The sequence below is a fragment of the Peromyscus eremicus genome, chromosome 8a (assembly GCF_949786415.1).
Source record: "Peromyscus eremicus chromosome 8a, PerEre_H2_v1, whole genome shotgun sequence".
Classification (NCBI taxonomy): domain Eukaryota; kingdom Metazoa; phylum Chordata; class Mammalia; order Rodentia; family Cricetidae; genus Peromyscus; species Peromyscus eremicus.
The window spans coordinates 15,878,456-15,902,061 of record NC_081423.1 but is presented as its reverse complement, the minus strand read 5'-3'; the positions used below and the strand labels follow the sequence as shown (position 1 = coordinate 15,902,061).

The 23,606-nt window shown below is 51.8% G+C and overlaps 1 protein-coding gene across 1 annotated transcript in view; it reads right to left on the bottom strand.

Annotated features, from left to right (window-relative positions):
• Nucleotides 1–23,606, bottom strand: part of Ergic1 (endoplasmic reticulum-golgi intermediate compartment 1) — a 104,598-nt gene that overhangs the window by 14,843 nt on the left and 66,149 nt on the right. The window contains exons 4-9 of the mRNA XM_059270238.1: nt 20,190–20,284; nt 15,312–15,436; nt 9,937–10,041; nt 7,076–7,136; nt 4,321–4,421; nt 1,029–1,151 (exon numbers count right to left, since the gene is read on the bottom strand). Coding sequence (XP_059126221.1) covers nt 1,029–1,151; nt 4,321–4,421; nt 7,076–7,136; nt 9,937–10,041; nt 15,312–15,436; nt 20,190–20,284 — 610 coding nt within the window. The remainder of the gene's footprint in view (nt 1–1,028; nt 1,152–4,320; nt 4,422–7,075; nt 7,137–9,936; nt 10,042–15,311; nt 15,437–20,189; nt 20,285–23,606) is intronic.

Sequence of the window (23,606 nt, the reverse complement as noted above, 5' to 3'; positions counted from 1 at the left end):
TTCCTGACCCTGCCACAGCAGGAAACGAACCAGCCAGGATTGAGACCCCGATATCAACCATCATTAAACGTATGAAGTTGGGCGAAGTGGCATTCCTAGCTATTTAGGAGGCTCATATGGCACCTAGGATTCCTGCCAGTTCCAGGCCAGCCTGGGCTACACACCAAGACCCAACTCACCCTGCACAAGGCTTTCCAATATTACATGCATCTTTAGGCCTCAGTGGCCAAATCTGACAGGTAGAGAGAGCAGCCCTGTCTTTCACCTCTGCTGACTCCGGCTTACCCCAGACCTCTGAAGTTTCTTGGGTGAAGCAGGCACCGTGACCCACCTGCCCTGCACAAGGGTGATGAACTAGAGGCCAGGAAACAGTTCACGTGACAGAAATAATCAGTGTAAAACTAAACTGCCATCCTAACGCTGCCCAGAGTAGACAAGGCGGAGAAAAGGAGAAACAAAGGCAGGAAAGTGAGCAGAGAAAGAGTACGCCGAACCCAGGATGGCCGGACTGTGAGAGAAGACACGAGAAGACGTTAAAAGGCATGGCATGGCAGGCATGCGGTTAATGGTGGCGCACGCCTTTAATCCCAGCACTCAGGAGGCAGAGGCAGATGGATCTCTGTGAGTTTGAGGCCAGCCTGGTCTACAGAGTGTGTTCCGGGACAGCCAGGATGGCATAGTGAGACCCTTTCTCAAACAAACAAACAAACAAACCCCAAATACAAATGCTGAAAATAATTTCCACAGACCACCACCAGAAAGAGAAAATCACCAACATCCCGGAGCCAGGAGATTTCCCTTAGGAATCAGATGTGCTAGGTGGTGTCTCCCAGAACACATCAGCTAGGGAAAAATGCCTGGTTCCAGGCTGCTTCTGGTAACACTTCACCGGTGTGGGAGACAAAGTCACCTGTGTTCAAGTGGGGCCTAGCAGGCCCTGTCTGGTTCCAGCAAGAATAGGTGTGGGCTGCCCAGACGAGGGAGCCCACAGCAGACGCACAGCTGGCTCTGGGCCCTGGGTGACTTACCGTGGTGATGAACCTGTAGAGCGGTTGCCTTCTCTCTGTGTACTTGACTGTGATGGGGCTGAGGTCATAGCGGAACCAGATGGCGGGGATAATGCGGCCAGTGTGGCTGTAGGCAACATACTCCTATAGGAGAGAAAAGGAGGGTGATGGGAGAATTACAAGCAGAGCCAGCCTCAGGAGGGTGAGGGTATGGACTGCAGCAGGGCATCCAGATGGCTTCCTCTCACTCCTTCTCCCAAGGCCTCAGGACAGGCAGCACAGTGGGGCGTTTTGTATCCCTTCAGCTGTAGGAAATGGACCACGTAACTCAGAAGTGGCGCCAGAACTGAGCACCAATCTGAAGGGTGAGATGTGAGAGGAAAGCTTTGCTCTCAGTCTGTTTCCTCCTCGAATCACCTGGCCGCATAAAATCTAGTCATTTATTCTGTTGGGCACCTCTGCTGTTCTGGGATTCCTGGGGTGACAAGGCCTCTTCCCCAGAGGAGTCAGGACTGCCAGGCGTGAGGACACAGACATCACAGCATCACTAACTTCCAACAGTGTTCATGTAGGGTTGAGCGAGACCAGTGCTCAGGGGGCCATAAATGAACTGCCGATTCTCCTTAGGGGAATCTGGAAGGCTCACTGAGGAGGGGACATTCTAAACCACAGCTGATGGATAAGAAGACATCCTGCCTGATGTGTGAATGTGATGAGTACAAAGACCAACTGGGGGCGAGCTTGCCCACAAAGCAGGGCCAGTAGAGAGAACTGGAAACGGGCAGTGCCCATTCCGCCATGGCTCCTAAGAAGCACCCAGCAATGTGTGGCCACCGACGAGCTAAAGCGACAGGCTGTCTTTGGGCCAGCCTTACCCTCTCCTGAAGGGCTTGGTTTCTCCCACTGCAACCCTGGGGATCAAGCCAATGACCCACAGGATCTCTTACTGGGGCACTTCAGGGCACTGAGAAGCTCTGAGCATGTCTCTCTTGTTTACAACAAATGGAGATGGATGCTGGGTACCCCAAGCCCCACCCCTGTATCCCCTGCACTGGTCTTGAGCAGCTGGGCTGATTCCACGGACCCCACTGAGTCCTAACCTCCCACCGGACAGCTACTTCCATTCATAGGACAGGCTGGGGCCAGAGCCACAGAGAATGCTGAGTGAGCTGTTCCAGCCACCGGGCCCTTGCCAAAGCCTTGAGGGCAGGAGCCCGGGGGCAGAGAAAACTCCACTTTCCCAGGGGAGAGCTGAGAGAGCAGGGTGACTGTCTGGGTTGCGGCCCAGAGCTGAGGGATGAGAAACAGAATGAAAAATAGCAGCAGTAGACACCAATTACCCAAGCCTTCTTTGCAGGCTGAGCGCTCTTCTGAAAACATTGCTTCATTTGACAGCAATCTTGTGGAGTAACTACCACGGACATATTATAAACAAGTAAACAGGCAACGATGACTGAGCTGGGATGGGGTAGTGGGGTCCAGAGCCCCCCATGCTTCCTGCTCAGATGTGCCAGCACTGGGGATTACAATGGTTTAAACAGGTTCCACCCCCTCAAAGTCATATGCATTTGTTTGTTGTAGTGCTGGTGGTTGAAACCAGAGCCTTGTGCATGCTGGGCAAGTGCCATCAGCTCTTCTCCGTCTTAGTTTACATCGTCCCCTTTTCTGCAGGTCAATGGATAAGTACAGTATACACATGTATACAGAAGTATACATTGGTGGTAACTGGAGGTGAGGCCTTTGGGAGGTGATTAAGTTAGATGACGCCATGAGGGTGGGGTGCCAGCGGCAGCATTGGTGCTTCTGTGAGGGGAGGAAGATGCTCGCTCCTAGGCTGCCAGTGTGCTTGTGTCTCTCCATGCCCTGCCTGCCCACCACTGTGTGATGATGATACAGCAAAAAGGCTCAGCACAGGCTGGGGACAATCTTTTTGACTTTCTCTTCTCCAGCTCCATGAGATAAAGCAACTTCTGTTCTTTATCTGTTACCTAGTCTTCGGATTTTGTTACATCACCAGGGAAGAGAATAGGCTAGACTCCATCTCTGACATAGTGAATGAAAGAAATAAGCCTCCCAGAGAGTTATGGATCAGAGCAAACCAGAGCAGAGGGACCCGTCACTGAGAGGCTTCCCAAGTGGGTAAGCCTGGACAGCCCCTTGATAGATGGACAGACTGGACAGATGGAGTGGGTGAGCAATCAGGGGGCTCTGGAGCCCAAAAGGAACCTGGTCCTAATCCCTACATGGCAGCTAGATAGCTCTGTGACTATCTCTCAGTTGCTTGGTGACCAAATCTGTAAAATGGGGACAACAGCTCCCATATCAGGGCAGTCATGGTGACTGAATTGGTGATGGAAGCCAGGTGGTGGCGCACACCATTAATCTCAGCACTTGGGAGGCAGAGGTAGGCAGATCTCTGTGAGTTCGAGGCCAGCCTGGTCTACAGAGTGAGTTCCAGGACAGCCAGGGCTACACAGTGAAACCCTGTCCTGAAAAAAAGATAGAAAGAAAGAAAGAAAGAAAGAAAGAAAGAAAGAAAAGAAAGAAAAGAAGAAAGAAAGGAAAGGAAGGAAGGAAAGAAAGAAAGGGAGGAAAGAAAGAAAGGGAGGAAAGAAAGAAAGAATGAATGAAAATGCATGGTGATGGAGGCAGGCAGCTGGGTATGTCTAGTTCCTAAGAACTCAATACATGACCACCCAATCATGATTATGGTTGAGCTAAACAGTCCATCATTTACTTAGGGTTTGGGTAACCCTGCAACAGCAGAAACAGGAGAGTCCTGGTGGTAAACAGGAAAACCCACCCGCTGGGCTGGGGCAGGGATTCCTCCTACTCCGGGCACTAGTGTCCACTGGCAATGCAGTTTCTGGAGGGGCCCAAGCCACTAACTATAGGCTCATCTCATTTCGTCGGCTCTGATGTCCCTCTGTCTGTCTGTCTCTTGGAGTGTTGGGGTCCTGGGACATCCACAGCCACCCTGATATGATTCCTCGGGCATCTACCATGTGCTGGTCCATAGGAGCCTGAAAAAATCAGGACCAGAAGATTTGGGACATTTAGGGACAGTCCTCTGCCTGCTATTTCAAACAGATCACATTTTATCTCTTTGTTAGTTTTTCCCTTAGACCTTGAGGCCACCACAATGACAAGGACTGAGTACTTCATCTTTACCTAGACTAGACAATGAGACTGGTAGGACTACCTACTCCCCAACCCCATTAATTCCTTTCAGCAGAACGCACGGGGCATTGCCTCTTCTCTCAGCCAGCAGAGGGCGCAACTGCGATGCTCAGTCCATTTCCAGCCCACTCACCTTGTTGGCCACTGTGTACTGGTAGGAGTAACGCTGCTTGCCATTCTTGTCCTCATACACTGTGGGCACAATCTTCAAGATGTAGTCATGGGAGGCCAGGGCTGCAGGGAGTACAAAACAAGATGAAACGGGGTGGGCACTGCTGGCGGGGTGGCCCCACATGTCACCCCAAGCTCAAGTCCTCCTGGCATCCCAGAGTGCTTTCCCCTCTTCTTTTCTCCGGAACGCCAGGGCCTGAGCAATTAATTCCTTTTGCTGGGATCTTTACGTCTGCATTACATAACATATAATATTCGGGGTCACACACTCACAAATGGGGCAACCACTAAAGAGGGGTACTGAGAAGGCATTATCTCCAAGAGCCAAGCCACGGATCAGCATGCTTCTGTGAATTAGGGGCCAGGGGACACATTCTCTTCAATGTGTGAACACACAGAATTATTTAGAAAGAGCTCCAGGAAACGGAGCAGCTTCAGTGTCCCCTTTACCTAGACTAGAGAGAGACTGGCAGGACGGCACTCCTCACCATGCCCCACTCCCCACAAAAGTTTCCTGGGGAAAGGTGGGATTCGAGAAGGACCCCATTTCATTGCTGGTATTGTCTGCATGCCTTTCCTTTTAAAATAAACTGGGTTCTGGATTTCAGAGAGAAAAACAAAAAGAATCCCCCAGAAAGAACTATGTAAGAACTGATTAATCCCCAAGGATGGGGATGTGTTCAGTGGTCAAGCACCTGCCTAGCACACATGTGGCCTTGGTCGCAATCCCAGCACTACAAACCCCAAAACACAAAAACCTGGTCAACTTCTCTCTTCTTTCTCAATAAACATCTGATCGTTCACCCCTGCAATATTTCAGCATAATCCCTTTACCCGGCTCTCTCCTCTCCTCCAGCTTGGATGGGGGAAGACGTTGAGGACAAGGACTAAGCCTTACATTCCTGCCCCCAAACCCTGCACAGAGCCTGGTACTGAGTGGACAGTGGCAAATCTTGCTGAATGAGTGAATGGACAGAAGGATGACTGGACAAAGGCATGAATGGAGAATGGATCAATCAGCTACTGATAAGCATGAGGTAACGGGAATTAGAGCTGCCACAGCCTCCCCGGGCATGAGGTAACCGGAACCAGAGCTGCCACAGCCTCTCCAGGCAGGAGGTAACCGGAACCAGAGATGCCACAGCCTCCTAGGGCAAGGACTTCTGAACCCTGTGGGCCTTTAGGATGCCAATAGAGGTCCAACATCCATCCCTCTCATTCCTTCTAGAACCTTAGGCTGGGAACCATGGAGCTAAAATAATATAGAAATTGAATCTCCTGGGTCCTAATCTTGGTCTCCACAAGTCAGTCCTGTCTTCAGACTCATGTGTAAGAATGGTGGGCATAGAGAGAATCTTCCAGCCCTGACAAGTTCACTCCCTGATTCTTCCTGACCCTTACGCCGCCCCAGGAAAGCACAGGACTTCTGAAATCAAGTTGACACCCCAGGAAACTTGGGGAAAGCCCTCTAGCCTTTAAGCTAAGCCCAGGGGACCCCATACCTCTTGTTCATGCCTGCAATGGCTCTCAGAGTTCTGAGCACTAAGATCACCTGGGATCAAAGGCAGATCCTAGTTCTCACCCCTGGAGACTCCCATATGATGGACTCAGTATCTATAACTAAACCAGGAGGCCAAAGACCATCTTGAAGTATATATCTCAAATTCCATTACCCAGGGATAAAGCGTGAAGTAATGAATACCTTAGCAAAAGTCACAACTGTAATTTTTTTTGTTGTTTATACAAAACAAAGGTAGTCTCTCTCTCTCTCACAAACACACAAATGAAAGTCACCCTTATGTCTACTGTGTACAGAAAACCAGTTCACATTCCCACTGAAGTATATATAACATGTCAGATGTCCTCATGGAATCACACTGGGGCTTCTCCTCAGGACCAGGTATCATGAACATCTTTCAACAACACCGAATGGAAGCCTGTAGAGACTGTTGGCTTCACCTCCTTGTTTCCAGAACTCAGTACTGTGCCTGAGCAATATGCAGTGGATGTCTGACTGCCAAACAGTCATGAGGCATCATGGCCAGCAGCTGCCACATTCCAAGATGCAGGTCCCTACCACACATTAGGGGTAACACTAATATGGTTCTTCAAAGCAACCCAGTGGACATTATTTTTCTTAGCTTAGTGTGTGTGTGTGCATGCACACATAGGCATGTATAAAAATGGATACATATGTATGTATATGTGTGTGTACTCTTTGGCCCTGAGTAGAGAGATACAGCACTCTCTAAAACTCTGGAAGAAGCCAATGGTTGACAGGAATGGTTTGGGCAGGAGATGGGGGAGGAGGGGAGGGCCCAGCTTGTTTCCTCCCTGACCCCCTATGGAGCTGGTTTCCATAGAGTGGACTCTGGTTCTGCCGCAACTCTATGGGATCCAGGTGACTACCTCCGCTCAGGACGATGGCAAAGCAGTGATTAACAACAGTGACAGTAGCTGGTGTCAGAGTTTGGCGATATTCCAGGGCTGCGATCTACCTTCTCTAGGCATAGGCTACTCTCTTCCCTTTTCGGTAAGACAGGAATGAGTCTGCATGCCTCACGGGGCAGCTGTGGGAAAGGAATGGCTGGAGGATATGACCTCTGCTTGCAGCAAGCACCTGACTAACTCTTCTGCCCCTCTGGCTGCCAAGTTCCCATGCCACCTACTGTGAGGAGACACCTCAGGGAGAGGGTTGCTTATGCTGGGATACTCACGGTTGGAGGTGAGTCTGTCCGCTCCACCGAGAGCATTGAAAGCTCCATGAACATTCTGGACCTGCAGAGAAGCACAGTGAGAGAAGGTCCCTAGGGGGCTGCCACCTCCAAGCCTAGCCTTGTCAGTGGGGACTGGCCAGGGACCACCAGGTCACGAAGGGCAATCCATCAGGGACTGGTTCATACAAAGGCCTGGGGGGCAAGAGACAGTGCAGGCTGGGTACACACACAGTAGGCAGCAGCATGCTTGCCATTTTAAGCACCTACTGTCCTGGCCACTTTGTGTCATCTCATTTATGCCCCCTTAAAAATAGACCTCTTAGCCCACTCTACAGACTAGCAAAGCAAGGCTTGGAGCAGCACTCCAACTTGTCAAACATCTGAGTTGCTGACTGAGCCAAAGTGAACTCAGTCTGTGTCCCTAAGAATCTGCAGAGAAAACTCAAAGGACCATTCTTGTCACATTCCTTCCATGACCCTTCCAGCCCCGTAAAAGGTCCTGAGAAGAGCCAGCTTAGGGTTGCAGAGCTGTGGCCTCCCACTGTGTCAGCTGCAGGTGACATACAAGAGTTATGAAGAGTCACCTCACATGGCAGTGGTCAGACTGTCCTCGGGCAGGGGCTGCAGGAGAAGCAGGCTAAGAACCACACTCCCCGTCTCCTTCGAGGATGAAACCAGGCCGGCTGCAGAACAATTGTGCCCCGTACATGGAGCCCGCCACCGGATCCAGTTAGCAAGGGCTTCTGGGAGGAAGGATCATTGACACTGATCTGGAGGAAGGCCCCGAGTGCGCCAAGCAAGCAGAGCCTGCAAAGGTCTGAGCCTGAAGACCAGGTCAGACAGAGACCCCCGGGACCCCAGGGAAGAGGGAAGGGGGAGAGCAAGGTGTAGGTGGGATAGGCCCCTGTCGAGAACGCTTTAGGAGCAGCAGGTGGGGGACATGACCCTCAGGCTGACCTCACAGGCCGATGCTTGCTGACAGTCACAGAAGTACACTCTCAGCATGTGACCAGGGCAGTGTAGGGCAGCAGTGTGTCCATCTGCTGCCTTGGGACCCCAAGTGTGAACGACTTGGTTCCTGATCCCCAAGGATGGAGGTGTTGTGGTGTTGGAAGACTCACACCAGCAGGGACCACCCTCGGCCTGCCCAACATGTGCAAGACTTGGCACACAGTAGGTGGTTGACAAATGTGAACAGATGGACATGGACTGGCTCTAAGCTAAGAAAAACTCCAATTCCTGTGGAGCAGAGGATAGCTGTAATCCTTTGGTTTTGTGCCTACATGCAGCGCCAATCCGCCCTCTCTCCTTCTCCCTTCTCCCCTGCCTTAGCCTGGGTCCGTGTTCTCCTTGCCCAGGGCATATCCCTTCCCTCACCTCTTGCCTACAGTCTTGCTTCATGGACCCTTCTGCCTCATAAAAGATGTATGTTCAGTGTGGCAGTGGTCTCTCTCATCAGCATCCCCTCCTATGTCAGTGTGGCAGTGGCCTCTCTCATCAGCATCCCCTCCTGTGTTAGTGTGGCAGTGGTCTCTCTCATCAGCATCCCCTCCTATGTCAGTGTGGCAGTGGCCTCTCTCATCAGCATCCCCTCCTGTGTTAGTGTGGCAGTGGTCTCTCTCATCAGCATCCCCTCCTATGTCAGTGTGGCAGTGGCCTCTCTCATCAGCATCCCCTCCTATGTCAGTGTGGCAGTGGCCTCTCTCATCAGCATCCCCTCCTATGTCAGTGTGGCAGTGGCCTCTCTCATCAGCATCCCCTCCTGTGTTAGTGTGGCAGTGGTCTCACTCATCAGCATCCCCTCCTATGTCAGTGTGGCAGTGGTCTCTCTCATCAGCATCCCCTCCTATGTCAGTGTGGCAGTGGCCTCTCTCATCAGCATCCCCTCCTGTGTTAGTGTGGCAGTGGTCTCTCTCATCAGCATCCCCTCCTATGTCAGTGTGGCAGTGGCCTCTCTCATCAGCATCCCCTCCTATGTCAGTGTGGCAGTGGCCTCTCTCATCAGCATCCCCTCCTGTGTCAGTGTGGCAGTGGCCTCTCTCATCAGCATCCCCTCCTATGTCAGTGTGGCAGTGGCCTCTCTCATCAGCATCCCCTCCTATGTCAGTGTGGCAGTGGCCTCTCTCATCAGCATCCCCTCCTGTGTTAGTGTGGCAGTGGTCTCACTCATCAGCATCCCCTTCACCAACCTAGCACAGGCTTTCCCCACACAAACCCAGTTCCCTGCTCCCTTCCTTCAGACAGATTCCTCTGGGCTTTCAGCCAACTGAGAGGAGCCCTCTTGGGTGACTCAGGCCTTTGGCACTTCATGTCTATATGTGTCATTCTGGGGTCACAGATACATGCTGATTAATTTTTCTGAAAGTCAGCGTGAGAGTCTGTTAACATAAAAACAAAGGGTTGGGTATGGCATAGAGTGGGCCTTCTGAGAGAGGGTGATGTGTCCGATGACCCCTTGCCTGGGTCTTGTGTCACTGACCATCATGGGCCTGGCCATGTTTGGATATAGCAAGAAGGAGGCCCTCTCCATAATACCATGCTGGTAGTACGCTCTTGATTTCTGAGACTCCAGAGCTGTTCATCAAACACTACCCAGTCTGTGCTGCTCAGTGAGAGCAACAGAAAACAGACCAAGACAGCTATGAGGGGAGGGAGCTGAACTTTGGAGTCCACCTCCCTCCCAGCCCCAGTTCCCAGCTTGAGCATCTGAGTCTGCCGTGTGGTTGGTGACACCACAGCCACATCCTCAGAAGACGTGACAAAGAGGAGTGGAGTAAAACAGAGCCTCATGTGGGTGACCCTTAGGGAGGAGCCCCAATACACCAGCTCACCCTTGTCTTCCCCCCCCTCCCGCCACTCACCTGTAGTGTGTCCCCAAAGGAGAGCTTGTGGATGATATGTGTCATGTCCGGGTTCTGTGGCTGGGCTGTGGCACTGTGCGTGGACACGTGGAAGTTGCCGGGGACCTAGAGGGAGACAGGCAGGTTTCATGTATCTGGGTGGTTGTCCAGAGGGCTAACTGCAAAGGCTGTCTGATCTACCTACGGACTGGGGCACAGGAGTCAGACATACATTAGGACTGGGGCTCTGGCTCCGCATTTCCAACTGCATGACTTTGAGGATGACTGGTACAGTCACAGAAGCTACTGGAAGAGGACAACCAGGGACAACCCAGGGTAAGAGTGCATGTGAGGTATCCAGTGGGCACCCGACAGAGCCTGAGCTCAAATCGACAGCAGTCCCCACCCATCTCTGTGGATTCAAGGCCACTAGCTCCACAGTGGGTGAGGGTGTACTCTGAACCAGCAAATGACTTCTTGAATTCTAAACCAAGCTTACACCTACTCAAGTCAGCCTCATCACCACTGACAGGGAATTCCAAGAGACCGACTACCATGGCGGCCTTCGTCTTCCCTACCCACAGTCCCTGCAGAGAATCTCAGAACAGCTTCTGGCCCGGTTCCCAGTGTCTGCTCACCCTTGCCTCTCCCCACACAGACCCTTCCCCAGGGCTGTGAGAGAAAATGTGTTAAATCCTAACCTTTGATCTTGCCACACCTCAGCCCTAAACCCTCCAAGGCTTCTGATGGTAGCCTGCCTTTTTTTTTTTTTTTTAAGTTTTATTTATTTATTATGTATACAGTGTTTTGCCTGCATGTCTGCCTGCAGGTCAGAGAGGGCGCCAGATCTCATTACAGGTGGTTGCGAGCCACCATGTGGCTGCTGGGAATTGAACCTGGGGCCTCTGGAAGAACAGCCAGTGCTTTTAACTGCTGGACCATCTCTCCAGCCCGGTCAGCCTGCCTTTTTTTTTTTTTTTTTTTTTTTTTTACCTTTTAGAGCTTTATTGGGGGGGGAGAGAGAGAGCGACAGAGATAGACAGAGAGAGACAGAGACAGGGGGGGGAGGGAGAGAGAGGGGGGCCGACGGGAGGAAGGAGCGGAAAGGCTTTTATTTTTTTTCAGCCTGCTTTTTGAAGGTGGTTTGTCACACAAGAGTTCATGTGCTGGGGGTGTGACCTCACTGTGGCCATGAGCATAGAGGCAGGGCTTGTATGATTTGGGGCCTAGTTGGGGGTGGTGACCCCTAGGCTGTGAAGGGACACTGCTCTCAGAATGGATTGATGTGGTTCTTGTGGGACCTAGGTTGGTTTTTGAAAGAGCAAGGCTGGCCTGGCCTCTCTTCTACATCCTTCCTTTGGGATCCTCTGTCACATGTCCACTACTGTGATATTGTCCACTGAGAGGCCCTCATCAGAGGCCAACTGATGGGCACCTTGTCCTGAAATTTTCAGCCTCAAGGGCTAAATAAATATCTTTTCTCTATACATTACTGCCTCAGTATTTCACTACGGCAATGGAAAAACTGAGTGACCCAGTTGAGTCCACACGCTCCTGCAGTGCATTCTGGCCACTGGTCACACACTCAGTCCTACTCTCCATGCCTCATCAACACCACTCTCGGCTCTGCTCACTCCTCAGCCCCACTAGCCTCCCTATGGCCCTGGGAACAGGGTCCTGCACAGCCCCACCTTGGGGCCTTTGTGCCTCTCACTTCCTCCTGGAATGCTTGTCCATCAAGCTTTCCCCACCCCCCTTTAGTCCTATGCTCAGGCTGGGGAGGGCCCTCAGCTCTGTTTTGGGGATATGTTAAGGGAGGGCTTCCCGGGGGGAAGGATTTACTTATGCAGAGGCCCGAAAGCCCGAGTTTCTCAGGAAGGCAGGGTAAGGTCTCAAAGCAGAGAGAGCAGGAGCAAGCAGAAGCCATGCCTGAGAGAGAGGAAATCCCTGAACAGAAAGGGGTCAAGGATAAGGGCAGTGTCAGGCAGCAAAAGCGGGAGGGTGAGGCCATTTAGCTAAAATCCTAGCTGCCACACTGAAAACCCAGGGTCTATCTTATTCCAACTGCCAGGGAGTGAGGAACATGGCCACATCCTGGCATGTGACGGTCCCTCAGGGAGCCTTTGTCCGAGAACTGTTTGAGGCACTGGGCTGAGGGTCTTCAGCAGTGGCTGAAGTGAGCAGCCCAGGGGACCAGGGCTCAGGAAGGTCTCTAGGATGAGCAGAGCATGAGCATGGCCTGCCTCAGAGACCCAACACAAGTGGTTCTCCACACTTGGGCTCATGCCCGGTTGTCACCCTGTGCCTCAGTTTTCCCGTTGTGGGGACGATGACCACAGAGGTTTTGAGAACGGCAGAAGTCGTCAGGCACGTGAGATGAACATGCTTGAGTACGCACAAAGAAGGGGCCCTGGCAGAGCAGGCAGCCAGCCAGGTGTGAGGAAAAGCCACTGCCTTTGAAAACAATTTCACGCTTCCTTTCACAGCGTAAGTAATACCTGAGTTTATTTCCATTACAAAACCTGCACAGGGCTAGGTGAGGCTTAGCAGAGATGCAGCCAGGCGCCTATGGCAGGAAGAGCACCTTGCCACATACACACAAGGCCTTGGGATCCATTCTAGCACCCGGGGGGAAATAAAAGCTCTTTACACGATACCATCAGAGCTCCTCAGAATGACAGTATCCTGGCAGGTTTTCTGGGCAGTGGGCCAGGCACAGACAGCCTTGGGTTTGGGGTCTCTGTCCCCAGGGTTAAGAGAATTAAGGAGAAAACTGGCTCCTGGGTATCTGCCACCCGCTGCCAGCCCTTCGAGGCTGTGACTCAGTAACCCACTCCACTCCACACCAAATCCATCACAGGGGTCTGAGTCACACAAGCACACACTGAGCCGAAGAAACAGAAGAGGACGCTTTTGGAACCTGTGACTTAGGCACCTACGTCAGTGTCTTGGATGGATTTTAAAAATATATAGCTGGAGTCGGTCCCTCCTTCCCTCTGCCTTCCTTCCAGAGGCAGTCATGATTAGCAGGGCTACCAGGCAGGCTCAGTCTGAGCTGCTGGGGACTGCCAGGGCACCTGCAGGTGAACTCTGGCATCTGGCTGTTGGTCGACTTGCTGATGGCTGGAAAAAGGGGCCATGTCTATTAAAGGGTCTATAAAGGGGACAAGTCTGTGTCTAATGATGGAGATCAGGGAGGGACAGCTGCTCTCCTTGTCCTCAAAAGCAGGCTGTCACACTGGCTTTATTTTATCTTATTTTATTTTTTGGAAGGGGGGTTTTGAGACAGGGTTTCTCTGTGTAGTCCTGGTTGTCCTGGATCTCACTCTGTAGACCAGGCTGGCCTCGAACTCAGAGATCCACCTGCCTCTGCCTCCTGAGTGTTGGGATTAAAGGTGTGTGCCACCACTGCCCAGCTTATACTGTCTGTCTTCAGGACAGCTCCAGAGGCACAAGACACCAGAAAGAGAGCGGGCAGGATCAGGAGTCTGTATTCTCCAAAGGGTTGAGTGGACAGTGGTCTGAAGAACATGGCCACTCTGGTCATAGTATATATAATATAGATGTTAAAAGCAGTAGTCACAGGCAAGGCTCAGGGCCCAGTGGCCAGAGTGCCTGGGTTCAGACACTGTGGTCCCACAAATGCAACTTGACTCCCATGCTCCAGTTAAGGAACAGGTAAGAATCCACTGGACAGTGGTCGTGTACAGTACAAGGGCTGGATAGTCCTTTCACAGGTGCCCTGGCCACCAGGCTCTCCTTCTCAGGGAAGCCCAGTTTCTTGCATGTCTGCTGTTCATGTGCATTGTGCAAACACACTCACACCAAATGATGTCAAGCATAGGCTGACAAGGGCAGGGCCATAGCCTACTGATGGGTTACAAGGGCAGGGCCATAGCCTACTGATGGGTTACAAGGCAGGATCATAGCCTACTGATGGGTTACAAGGCAGGATCATAGTCTACTGATGGGTTACAAGGCAGGGCCATAGTCTACTGATGGGTTACAAGGCAGGACCATAGTCTACTGATGGGTTACAAGGCAGGACCATAGCCTACTGATGGGTTACAAGGCAGGGCCATAGTCTACTGATGGGTTACAAGGCAGGACCATAGTCTACTGATGGGTTACAAGGCAGGACCATAGTCTACTGATGGGTTACAAGGCAGGACCATAGTCTACTGATGGGTTACAAGGGCAGGGCCATAGTCTACTGATGGGTTACAAGGTAGGGCCATAGCCTACTGATGGGTTACAAGGGCAGGGCCATAGCCTACTGATGGGTTACAAGGCAGGACCATAGTCTACTGATGGGTTACAAGGCAGGGCCATAGTCTACTGATGGGTTACAAGGCAGGGCCATAGCCTACTGATGGGTTACAAGGCAGGGCCATAGTCTACTGATGGGTTACAAGGCAGGGCCATAGTCTACTGATGGGTTACAAGGCAGGGCAGAAAAGGGTGCCCATGCCTGTCCAGTCACCAACATGTCTGATTTGGTCATATGAGGTAGATAATAACACTCCCCCTCCCCCTTATATGCTGCTGGGGGTGCTCACTCAGAGCGTCCCCAACCTAAACCTATGATTTCCCACATCACTGTTCATTGCTGACTCCTACAGGAAGGCCTGTTGCCCAAAACGCTCTCCTTCAACCCCAGAAACACGCCTCCGAATTCCGGCTTCACATTTCCCTGGAGATAAGGAGATTCCCTGCTGGGAATCAAACATATCCGAATTGAAGGGCTGATGCCCAGCCCCTCCCACAGAAGCGCTCCCTCGCAGGCTTCCTCCACTGCAAAACAGCATTGGGAGCAGGAACTTAGCAGGGTCTGTGGGTGCGTCACCTGTCACCCCCAATTCACAGCTCAGTCCTGTTGACTGTCCTCTTCCACTTCAGCTCTTGGCCACCTCCCATCCCCAGGCAGCCCACCAATGTCAGGCAGTGACGGACATGCCCTGACTGTCTGTTGCCACCTGCCACGGAACCTCACTCAACTGTTCACTGCCTCTGATACAAGGTGCACATTACAAATCTGGAATGAACGGTGAGTGTCCACTCATTCACCCAACGTGAGATCTGTGACATGGGTGACGCCATTGTGGCACTGTTAGCATCACCGCTATAACCTCAGGTGGCCTGTGGGCTACTGCTTGCTGGAGAGGAGGGACTGGGACTTGAAGGTAGGTCTCACCTCTCTCGATGTCCTCCACTCCAACAAGGTGTAGCCCTTTCTGAACCCACCATCAGGGGCTTGAAATCCCAGGGAGTCCAAAGCCTACCCAGTCTCAGAGAGAATGATCAGGCAGTCATGTGCTGATTCTCAGCTTGCTAGGGGTTCTGTTGAGGTCAAGTGGGTAGTGGGGAGGAAAAGGGCCCAGGCAGTGTCTCCATACCTTGTTGATGCTGAACTGGCCCTCGAAGCGGCAGCCTGCTCCGTTGTCCAGCGGGATCTTCATGGAGTTGTCGATGTGGCCCACTTCATGCCTGCCCATCTCATCTTGGATGTCAAGCCCGACCACTGTGGGGACCAAAGAGAGCAGTCACCCACCCCCACTGAGCGGGGACCAGCCCACTTCTGCAGATGCCCCATTTAGCCCTCCATGAACCCAGGGCTACACAGGGAGTCAGCCAGCAGAGGAGAAAGTGACTGCTTAGCTCAGAGAAAGCAGCATCCAAACACAGTCCCCCCAAAGTCACAGCGCCCCTACCACTGCCTGAGGCTGGTGAGGATGGAGCAGGAGCTAGGAGGAAGCAGGGCCTAGATCAGCCCAGGATGCAGGGTCCTGGGTGACTCAGCTACATGCAAAGACCAAGGAAGGCTGTGGGGTAAGAGGGACCACAGGGGTCTGCCACTCGGTCTGCCATCTGGATCCTCACTGTGTCCTTCCACGCATGTGACACGACTCAGGTGCTCATTAACCTCAGTGCCTCAGTTTACCTTTTTGAAATACGGGGCGATAGGAATTGAACTTTTAGTGGAAGAGTATGTGGACCTAAGAGTTAGCAGGTACGGCAAACGCTCAGCACAGGGTCCGACTGGCAGCAGGGGACAGGTGCTTCACCGGTGCCAGCACTTGCCACACCTCACACTCTGGGGTCAGTGGGTGAACAGGTTCAGGCACCCTTTCATTCACTATTTATCTCTCTTTCATTCACACCTTCCTTAACTCAGTGTCTGTAGCTACCAAGTTCCATGCACCCGCCTAAGCACCAGAGTGGCATCATGGGAAGAGCCAGGCTGCACCCTCCAGGAGCATAGGCCCTTTTAGGAGGTTCTTTAGTCCACACATGGGAAGTCTGTGCTCCCCAATGCCAGTCTTGACTCCAACATGGCTCTGTAGGCTCACTGTGGCTCAGCTTTTGCACTGTAACAATGCGCAGGCTGCGCTACTGTGTTCCCTGACGTGGTCCCGGTGTGCGCAGGGGGAGAGGCTCATGTCCACTTTGGGAATGTAGCAAGCTTCCTGGCAGGCATATCAGAGGAAGCTTGACACAGAGAAAGAATAGATCTTTTAAAGCAAGCTATTTTAAAGACAAGGCATAGAAGGAAAATGGGAACAGCCACGTTCCTCAGTGGGTGTAGGGGAAGTTATGTGCCAGCCAGTGTGGAAGGACACGTGACATGGGCCACCGCAGATGATGCCACTGGTCTGTAATGAGAAAGCTACAGAAACGCAAGCAATCCCCGCCTGACTCAACGGTTCCTCTTGAGGCCAGCTTGCAGAGACACTCATGCTCGGACATGTGCAAAAGGCAATTCCAGTCAGCCTTGATGGAAACTGTGACAATTAGAAGTCACCCATGTGCCTGTCAAAATGATAGTGGCTGGTGGATCAGGTCTCCTCTGTGATGTGAAGCAGCAGGTAGAGAATGCACTAACTGGCATGCATGGAGAGGCTGGCCTTGGGTCCCTGGAAGGCAAGCTACCTAACCTTCCGGTGACTTAGTTACCAAAGGCTTGCTGTGGAGACTGGGAAACTCAAAATAGCACTTGCTATGTGCTGGACACATCACTAAAGACTTTGGTGTAAGAATGCAGGACCTGAACATTTCTGTGGGGAAGACAATGTTATAACTATCCAGCCAACATCAGTGGAAACTGAGGCACAAAGAGCTCACAACTGATAAGCAACGGAGCTTGCACAGGAGTCAGAGTGTCTTGCTCTGAGCCTATCCCCAGGCGGCTGGCTGGAACACAGCTCTGATTCAGAATAGGCCTTGGTGGGAAAATAGCTGGTTATTATTTCACTAATAGTGTAAGGAACTTAAGAAAAGCTGGATGTATGTATGTGTGTGTGTGTGGGGGGACACTTCACAAAAGTTCTACAACATCTAGAGAAAAAAACAGAAAGCAAACAGGATACATATCCCAGTATGCACGCATCCTCAGATACCGAAGTCTTGGGATGCTTAAGCTCCCCCTGTAAAATGGAGGGGCATTTGCATTCCAGACCTGGCATCCTCCGGGTTACTCTCACAGCCCAGGACAAGGCGAATGCCATGTAAGTAGCTGCCATCCTGTAAGTAGCTGCCATCCTTTGGACTGCAGTCCCTCTCAAAGGCCCGCGTGATGGAACCTCTGGTGCTTCAGGAAGGCGGTAAACCTTTGAAAGCGGGGCTTAGGGGGACGTCCTGACTGTTGCTAGGCTGCACTCCTGGAGGGGACAGTGAAGTCACTGCCCTTCACCCTCTCTCGTTTGCTTCTTTTGCTTGAGGGGAACAGATCTGCACATCCCATGCTCTCATCACACTGTACGACACTGTGTCAGCCAATCAGACCGAAAGGTGCAACATCCGGTCCTATGCGTCAGCCAATCAGACCGAAAGGTGCAACATCCGGTCCTATGCGTCAGCCAATCAGACCGAAAGGTGCAACATCCGGTCCTATGCGTCAGCCAATCAGACCGAAAGGTGCAACATCCGGTCCTATGCGTCAGCCAATCAGACCGAAAGGTGCAACATCCGGTCCTATGCACTATTCTCTTCAGATGTTGGTGGTCTCTGGCATTTTACACTAACGAAATGGTAACACAGTGACTTCCTGGGCCATACTGTTTAGGAAATAACGATGAGAAAAAGGTCTGTGTATTTTCAGGTCAGATGTATTTTTTTCTCTGAATGCTTTCGTCCTGTGGCTGCTGAATCTACGGGTGTGAGGCTGCAGACTCAGAGTGACAATGTTTATAGACACACACACACACACCAAGAGGGAAAAGAAGCCTCCTCTGTCATCACAGGCTGCTTTGGGGACAATGACATACCGGGGGCAACAAAGAGGAACACAGAAGGGGTACTTTCATGTTTATAAAAACATATCTCTATTTCCCTCTGTGCCAGAACTCTAACTTAGGCGAAGCAAGCATTCTCCCACTGAGCTACAGTTCCGTACCTTGAAGAATAACTCCTGTGTTCGCTGTGTAATGAACAGTAGTGTCATTGTTATGACATTTACCGTGCTGGGAATGGAACCCGAGGCCTTGGCATGCCAAGCAAGTGCTCTACCCCCTCCGCCCCAGACTATTTTTTTTTCTTGAAAGCAGGATATGAGATGACACCTGTCGTATGACCTCAGCCATGTTCAGAAATGCACAGGAGGGAGACCAATGGGACAGAATGATGTCAGAATGTTCACAGACCCTGTCATGGGGGGGGTGGAATTATGGGTGATTTCCTCCGTGTCTCTGGGTTTTCCAGAGACACATAGATAGACGTGCGTTTTTGTGTATAACAAAGTCTCGTGTGTGTGTGTGTGTGTGTGTGTGTGTGTGTGTGTGCTGAGTGGTACAGGAACCCAGGGTCTTGGGCATGCTGGGAAAACCACTGAGCTACACTCCGCCCTGAAGGTCTTTGAAAGAAAGGCCATTGTGCTGGGCTCTGGTGGGTTCAAGTCACAGCCCGGCAGAGCTGGCAGGTCCCAAGGGGAACAGAGCACAAAACTGGCACAGCCAAGGACGCCTGTCCTGTCTGAAGTCGCCCTGCCTGGCTCTGGGACTGAGCCTAGAGCCACATCCCTCCAGCTCTTGCTCTGCTGCTCTAGTCCTCTGGCCTGACTAAGAATTTCCTTGTTTCACAGATACATCCAGCCCCTGAAGGAGAGGCTGCCAGATAAGTTATTTTCCTAAGAAGAGGAGAGAGAAAAAAATGAAAACATAAAAATAAATAAGAGTGACCTATTTCAACAGGTTCCCTGGCCCTGGGCCCGATGTGGGCTCAAAGCTGTGATGTCACTCTCACCCAAAGCAGGAACAGAGCTGAATGTCTCCCTGTCTCTGTCGGGGCCCACCCAATGTTCTGTCCTTACGGGCTGTGCTCCTGAGCCGCGTCCTGTGATCGGAAGGGAGGGGTGGGGGAGGATGAGCAGGCTGCATCAGGCTATGGACCTGGTGGGGCTGAGGGATGGCTAGAACCGTCATCCCGGAGACATACCCACCACCAGTACGGCTGGGTACCATCTCATGGGAAGCTCTGGAGCTAAAGGGGAAACCTGAGATGACCACAGCCAAGGTTTGTCTAGTAAAGGAGGCGGGACCCGCCTCCAAATCAGACCTTCATTGTGTTTTGTCTTATGGAAGTAATTCTGACTTAATTAGAACAGCAAACAGAAGAGATCGGCAGTTAAAAAGGAAAACGCCAGGGAACCCTCTCACTGAGAGTGTCCCACCGGCTTCTGCAGCTGTGGGCTGTGCAGAGCGGGGCTCAGGGTCAACTGACATCTCACCTTAACTGCTCCAGAGGTCATGTAACTCCCAGAGGAACCATCCTGTGGCCATCAGCCAGCGACAGGGATAATAACAGCCCTGGCTCACTGCTGACAGATGAGGCGGCGTTATGATGCTGCCACACTCCAGAGCAAGTGGGATGCCAGCCTCAGACCACACCTCAGCTGCACACACATCTGGGCTCATCCTCTTGCCTTCTCTGGTCCCATCCCTCTCTCCCTTATGGCTTCTTCCTCTCCATAAGCCACCTGCTCAAGGATCTTAGGCTTAATAAACCAGAGAGACTCCACCACCCCGTGCCACCTGTACCAATGTAGTCCCTCTAGAGAGGTATATGAGACGTCTTTGATTCCAGAAAACCTCCAGGTACATGCTTAACTACATTCATCTAAAAAAGAAAAAAAAAAAAAAGGTGGGGGCTGTCATAGGTCACGTGTGATCTGCAGCTGGTGGCATGCATTTAGCTCACCCCAGATGGCTCACCATGTCTGCACACAGATCACCCACAGAGTGGGCTAGCTGAAACAGAAGAAGGCTTTTTGGAATACTCACATTCACAGTGCAAATTGGGTAAACTGATGTTGAGACTGACGTCAATTTTGCCTCCACTGTCCTTGTCTGGGTCATCGACGTAGAGCTCATTCACCCTGAGGGACAGACAAGTACAGAAACCGGGACTGAGATAGAACATTGATCCTGCCCAGTGCCCAGAGGGGATGGACAGCCAGGAGCCACCTCACTTGGTAGCCAGTGCTCAATGATCCAGATACCCATTGTGGGTACAACAGCATGCACAAGTCCAGGTCCCAGGAGGTAAGGCTCCAGGTTCAAATCCACCCTCCAACACAGCTTTATCAGGAAGGAGAACAGTTACTCGGGAAGAAGGAGGGGCCCAGTAAGGACATCTGTCCAGATCTGAGTTCAGATTCTGGCTCCAGCACTTTCTACAATCTCCTCTATAAACCCATCTATTGAATGGGAATAGCACTGCCCATTTCTAAAGAGGCAGCTGAACTGTAAGGTGAGAAACAGAGTCTTGTTATGGCTCAGGGCCTGGCACCAACAGATACACAGTACCTACTGCCTGCTCTTTGGGAGCCCCCCTCCCCATAAAGTTCCAGGGGTGAGGTCCGGGTCTCCCACAGGACCAGACGGCTGTACTGGATTCCAAGGGCTACTGTAATCAAGTGTCACAACGCTAACGGCTTAACCAAAGCTCACCACACACTTGCACAGCACTTCCCCTCTTCTGGCACCCTCACACAGGACCCCTGTGGTTTTGTCTGACCGGCTGGTTACCCTAGTTGTTCCCGTCTCAAGATCCTTCATGTGACCACATCTGTCATGTTCGCTGTGGCATGCAGGGTAGCACAACCATAGACTGCAGGGGTGAGCAATGAGATCATTATTCCATTGCCAGAGTTACAGGGCAGGTGGCCCCCGACAGCCACACCACCTCGCTGATAGGGACAGTAGCAACACACATTTATTCAACAGTTTGGGGAGCATCCACTGCCTTTCAGGTTCCAGAAATGGTCTCTGAGTCCATCGCAAGCAGAACCAGACCTCGTCACCTCCCAGCTAAGTGCCACAGAGAAGCCTGCAGGTCTCTAAGAAGATAAAAAGGCATGGTCTCAGCAGGGGGAGGGAGGCCCCCTCACCACAGCATGTGCCCAGGCCTCAAGTAGAGAGGAACTAGGTTGATAGAGGGACTGAAAGAGGGTCACGGCAGATGCAGTGTGAGCCCGGTGTGGTACTGCGACCCAGCTCAGGCAGCTGACTTGATACTGAGCACAGCTACACGGTCAAGCTTATGCCTCAGCAGGCTCGAGGCCTGGAGGACCCACCATGTACCAAGGAGACCAGATAGTAGGGTGGCCACAGAGGTCCAGAAACCATGGCTGCTGGGAGCAGGCAGGGCGTGCTGGACACACACGGGGATGGGCCAAGGGAGGCCTGTAAATGGATGGTTCCACTTCCTTCCTTCCTCACTAAGCCAGGGGTCCGTGAGCATGTAACAGAAGCAGTGAGGAGGGAGACAGGCTGAGTCTAGAGGTTAGCTGCCCAGATAATTCCCCATGGGGAGGGGGAACCACATCTCTAGGCCTGGCTCAAAGGCTGCTCAACTGAGCAGTGCCAGAGAAAGTGGGCTAGGCTATGCAAAACCACTCATGGATGGGGACCAGGGATGCTGGTCAATAGACAGGAAGTTACAGATGATAGAAGTCTTGCTATTCTACTGCACAGGCATGGTGACTACAGTAACAACACATTGCATTTTGTTGTTGTTGTTGTTATCTGAGACAGTTTCTCTGTGTAGCCCTGGCTGCCCTGGAAGCTCTATAGACCAGCCTGGTCTCGAACTCAGAAATCTACCTGCCTCTGCCCCTCTAGTGCTGAGATTAAAGGTATGCACCACCACCTCTTGGTAAGAGAAGATTTTTAAATGTTCTCTCACAAAAAGCATAAATGGTTAAGGTGATAGATATACTGACTAGATGAACTGATAATTTGGCAGTTTATCAAAATGTCACCTTGTACCCCATTTTGTCAATTAAAAATAAGATAAAATAGGGCTGGAGAGGTGGCTCTGTGGTTAACAGCACTTACAACTCCAGAGACCCAAGTTTGGTTTTCAGCAACCATGTTAGGCAGCTCACAATGCCTGCAACAGCAGCTTGAGGGAAACTACTGCCCTCTTCTGGCCTCTACAAGCACCTGCACTCACGTACACATACCCATATGCGCACGCAAGACATACACACACACACACACACACACACACACACACACACACACACACACACTTTAAAATGATAAAAATTATTTTTTTATAAAAGCCATAAAACAAACATTTGAAATAACCCACATGTTTGATCCCTTGGGTCAGGTTGTACTAGAAGAGGACTCCCAGAGAGCCCTGTGAATGGCTGTCTTGTTAGGAAAGAACAGATCAGGCCCAGCAAGTGAACTTTGTTTTTACTAAGACTTCATCAAATGTGATACAGTCAGTGCTTAATCAACAAGAACTGTGGCTCAGGGACACAGCCACAGACGCTGAACATCCAGCTCATTTTGCTAGGCAAAAGGGGAGAGGGGTACCCCCAGTCAAGGAAGTCAAATATATGCATTCATGCCATCCTATCTGCTCCTGTGCGAAGTCCTCGTTCCCATTTTAAAGCCAGGAAACCAGGGTTCAGAGGAGGCATGTTCCATCCCAAGAGCATACAGCAGAATGACTGGGTGGAATCCCAGCTGAGGTCTGCCTCCTGTCCAAGCCCCAAGCTTCCCAGGGCTACCTAGCTTCCTCTTCCTCTGTATCTAGGGTCAGGGACGGGGCACGGGATGTGGGGCGGGACTCAGAGGCTTATCCAGGCAGTACTCAGAGTACTGACAAGTACTGTGCAGAATCAGTGGGCAGTGAGCGAACAGGCCATGTGAGGTTCAGTCAGAGGATCCATTTCAGCCAGATTTTTTCTTCCCGACTCTTCAGCACCTGCTTCTACCATGGCCGTAATTCCAAAGGACTATCAGTCTAGTAAGGAAATTGCTGTGTGGTTAACTGAACAGCGCCCAAGGGCGAGGGCTTCCCTTCCCAGGGAGACTTCTCCATGAGCGCTCACCTTTCCCACCTGGTAAGACCTAGACTCTGCATTGCTGAGGGATTATGGGGTGAGGTCATTCCCTGGCAATCCTGGGAGGATGACCTCAGCAGAGTGAGGCAAATCCCAGGTGTGGCTCAGGTGAGCTCACTGCCCCTGGGGAGGCTTCTCCCAGACACGGATCCCTGTCTTCTAGCCAGAAGACCTGGAGCGGTCAGCTGCCAGGGCTGAAGGGCCACAGGGCACAGAGGGGCTGAGGTGCCTGAAGGCAGGATAAATGCATGGCCTGCGGCAATCTGGGCTGGTGGTTATGTAAGGCCAGAACTGGCTGTTCCCCCTGGCTGTAAGATGTATATGGTTCAGTCAC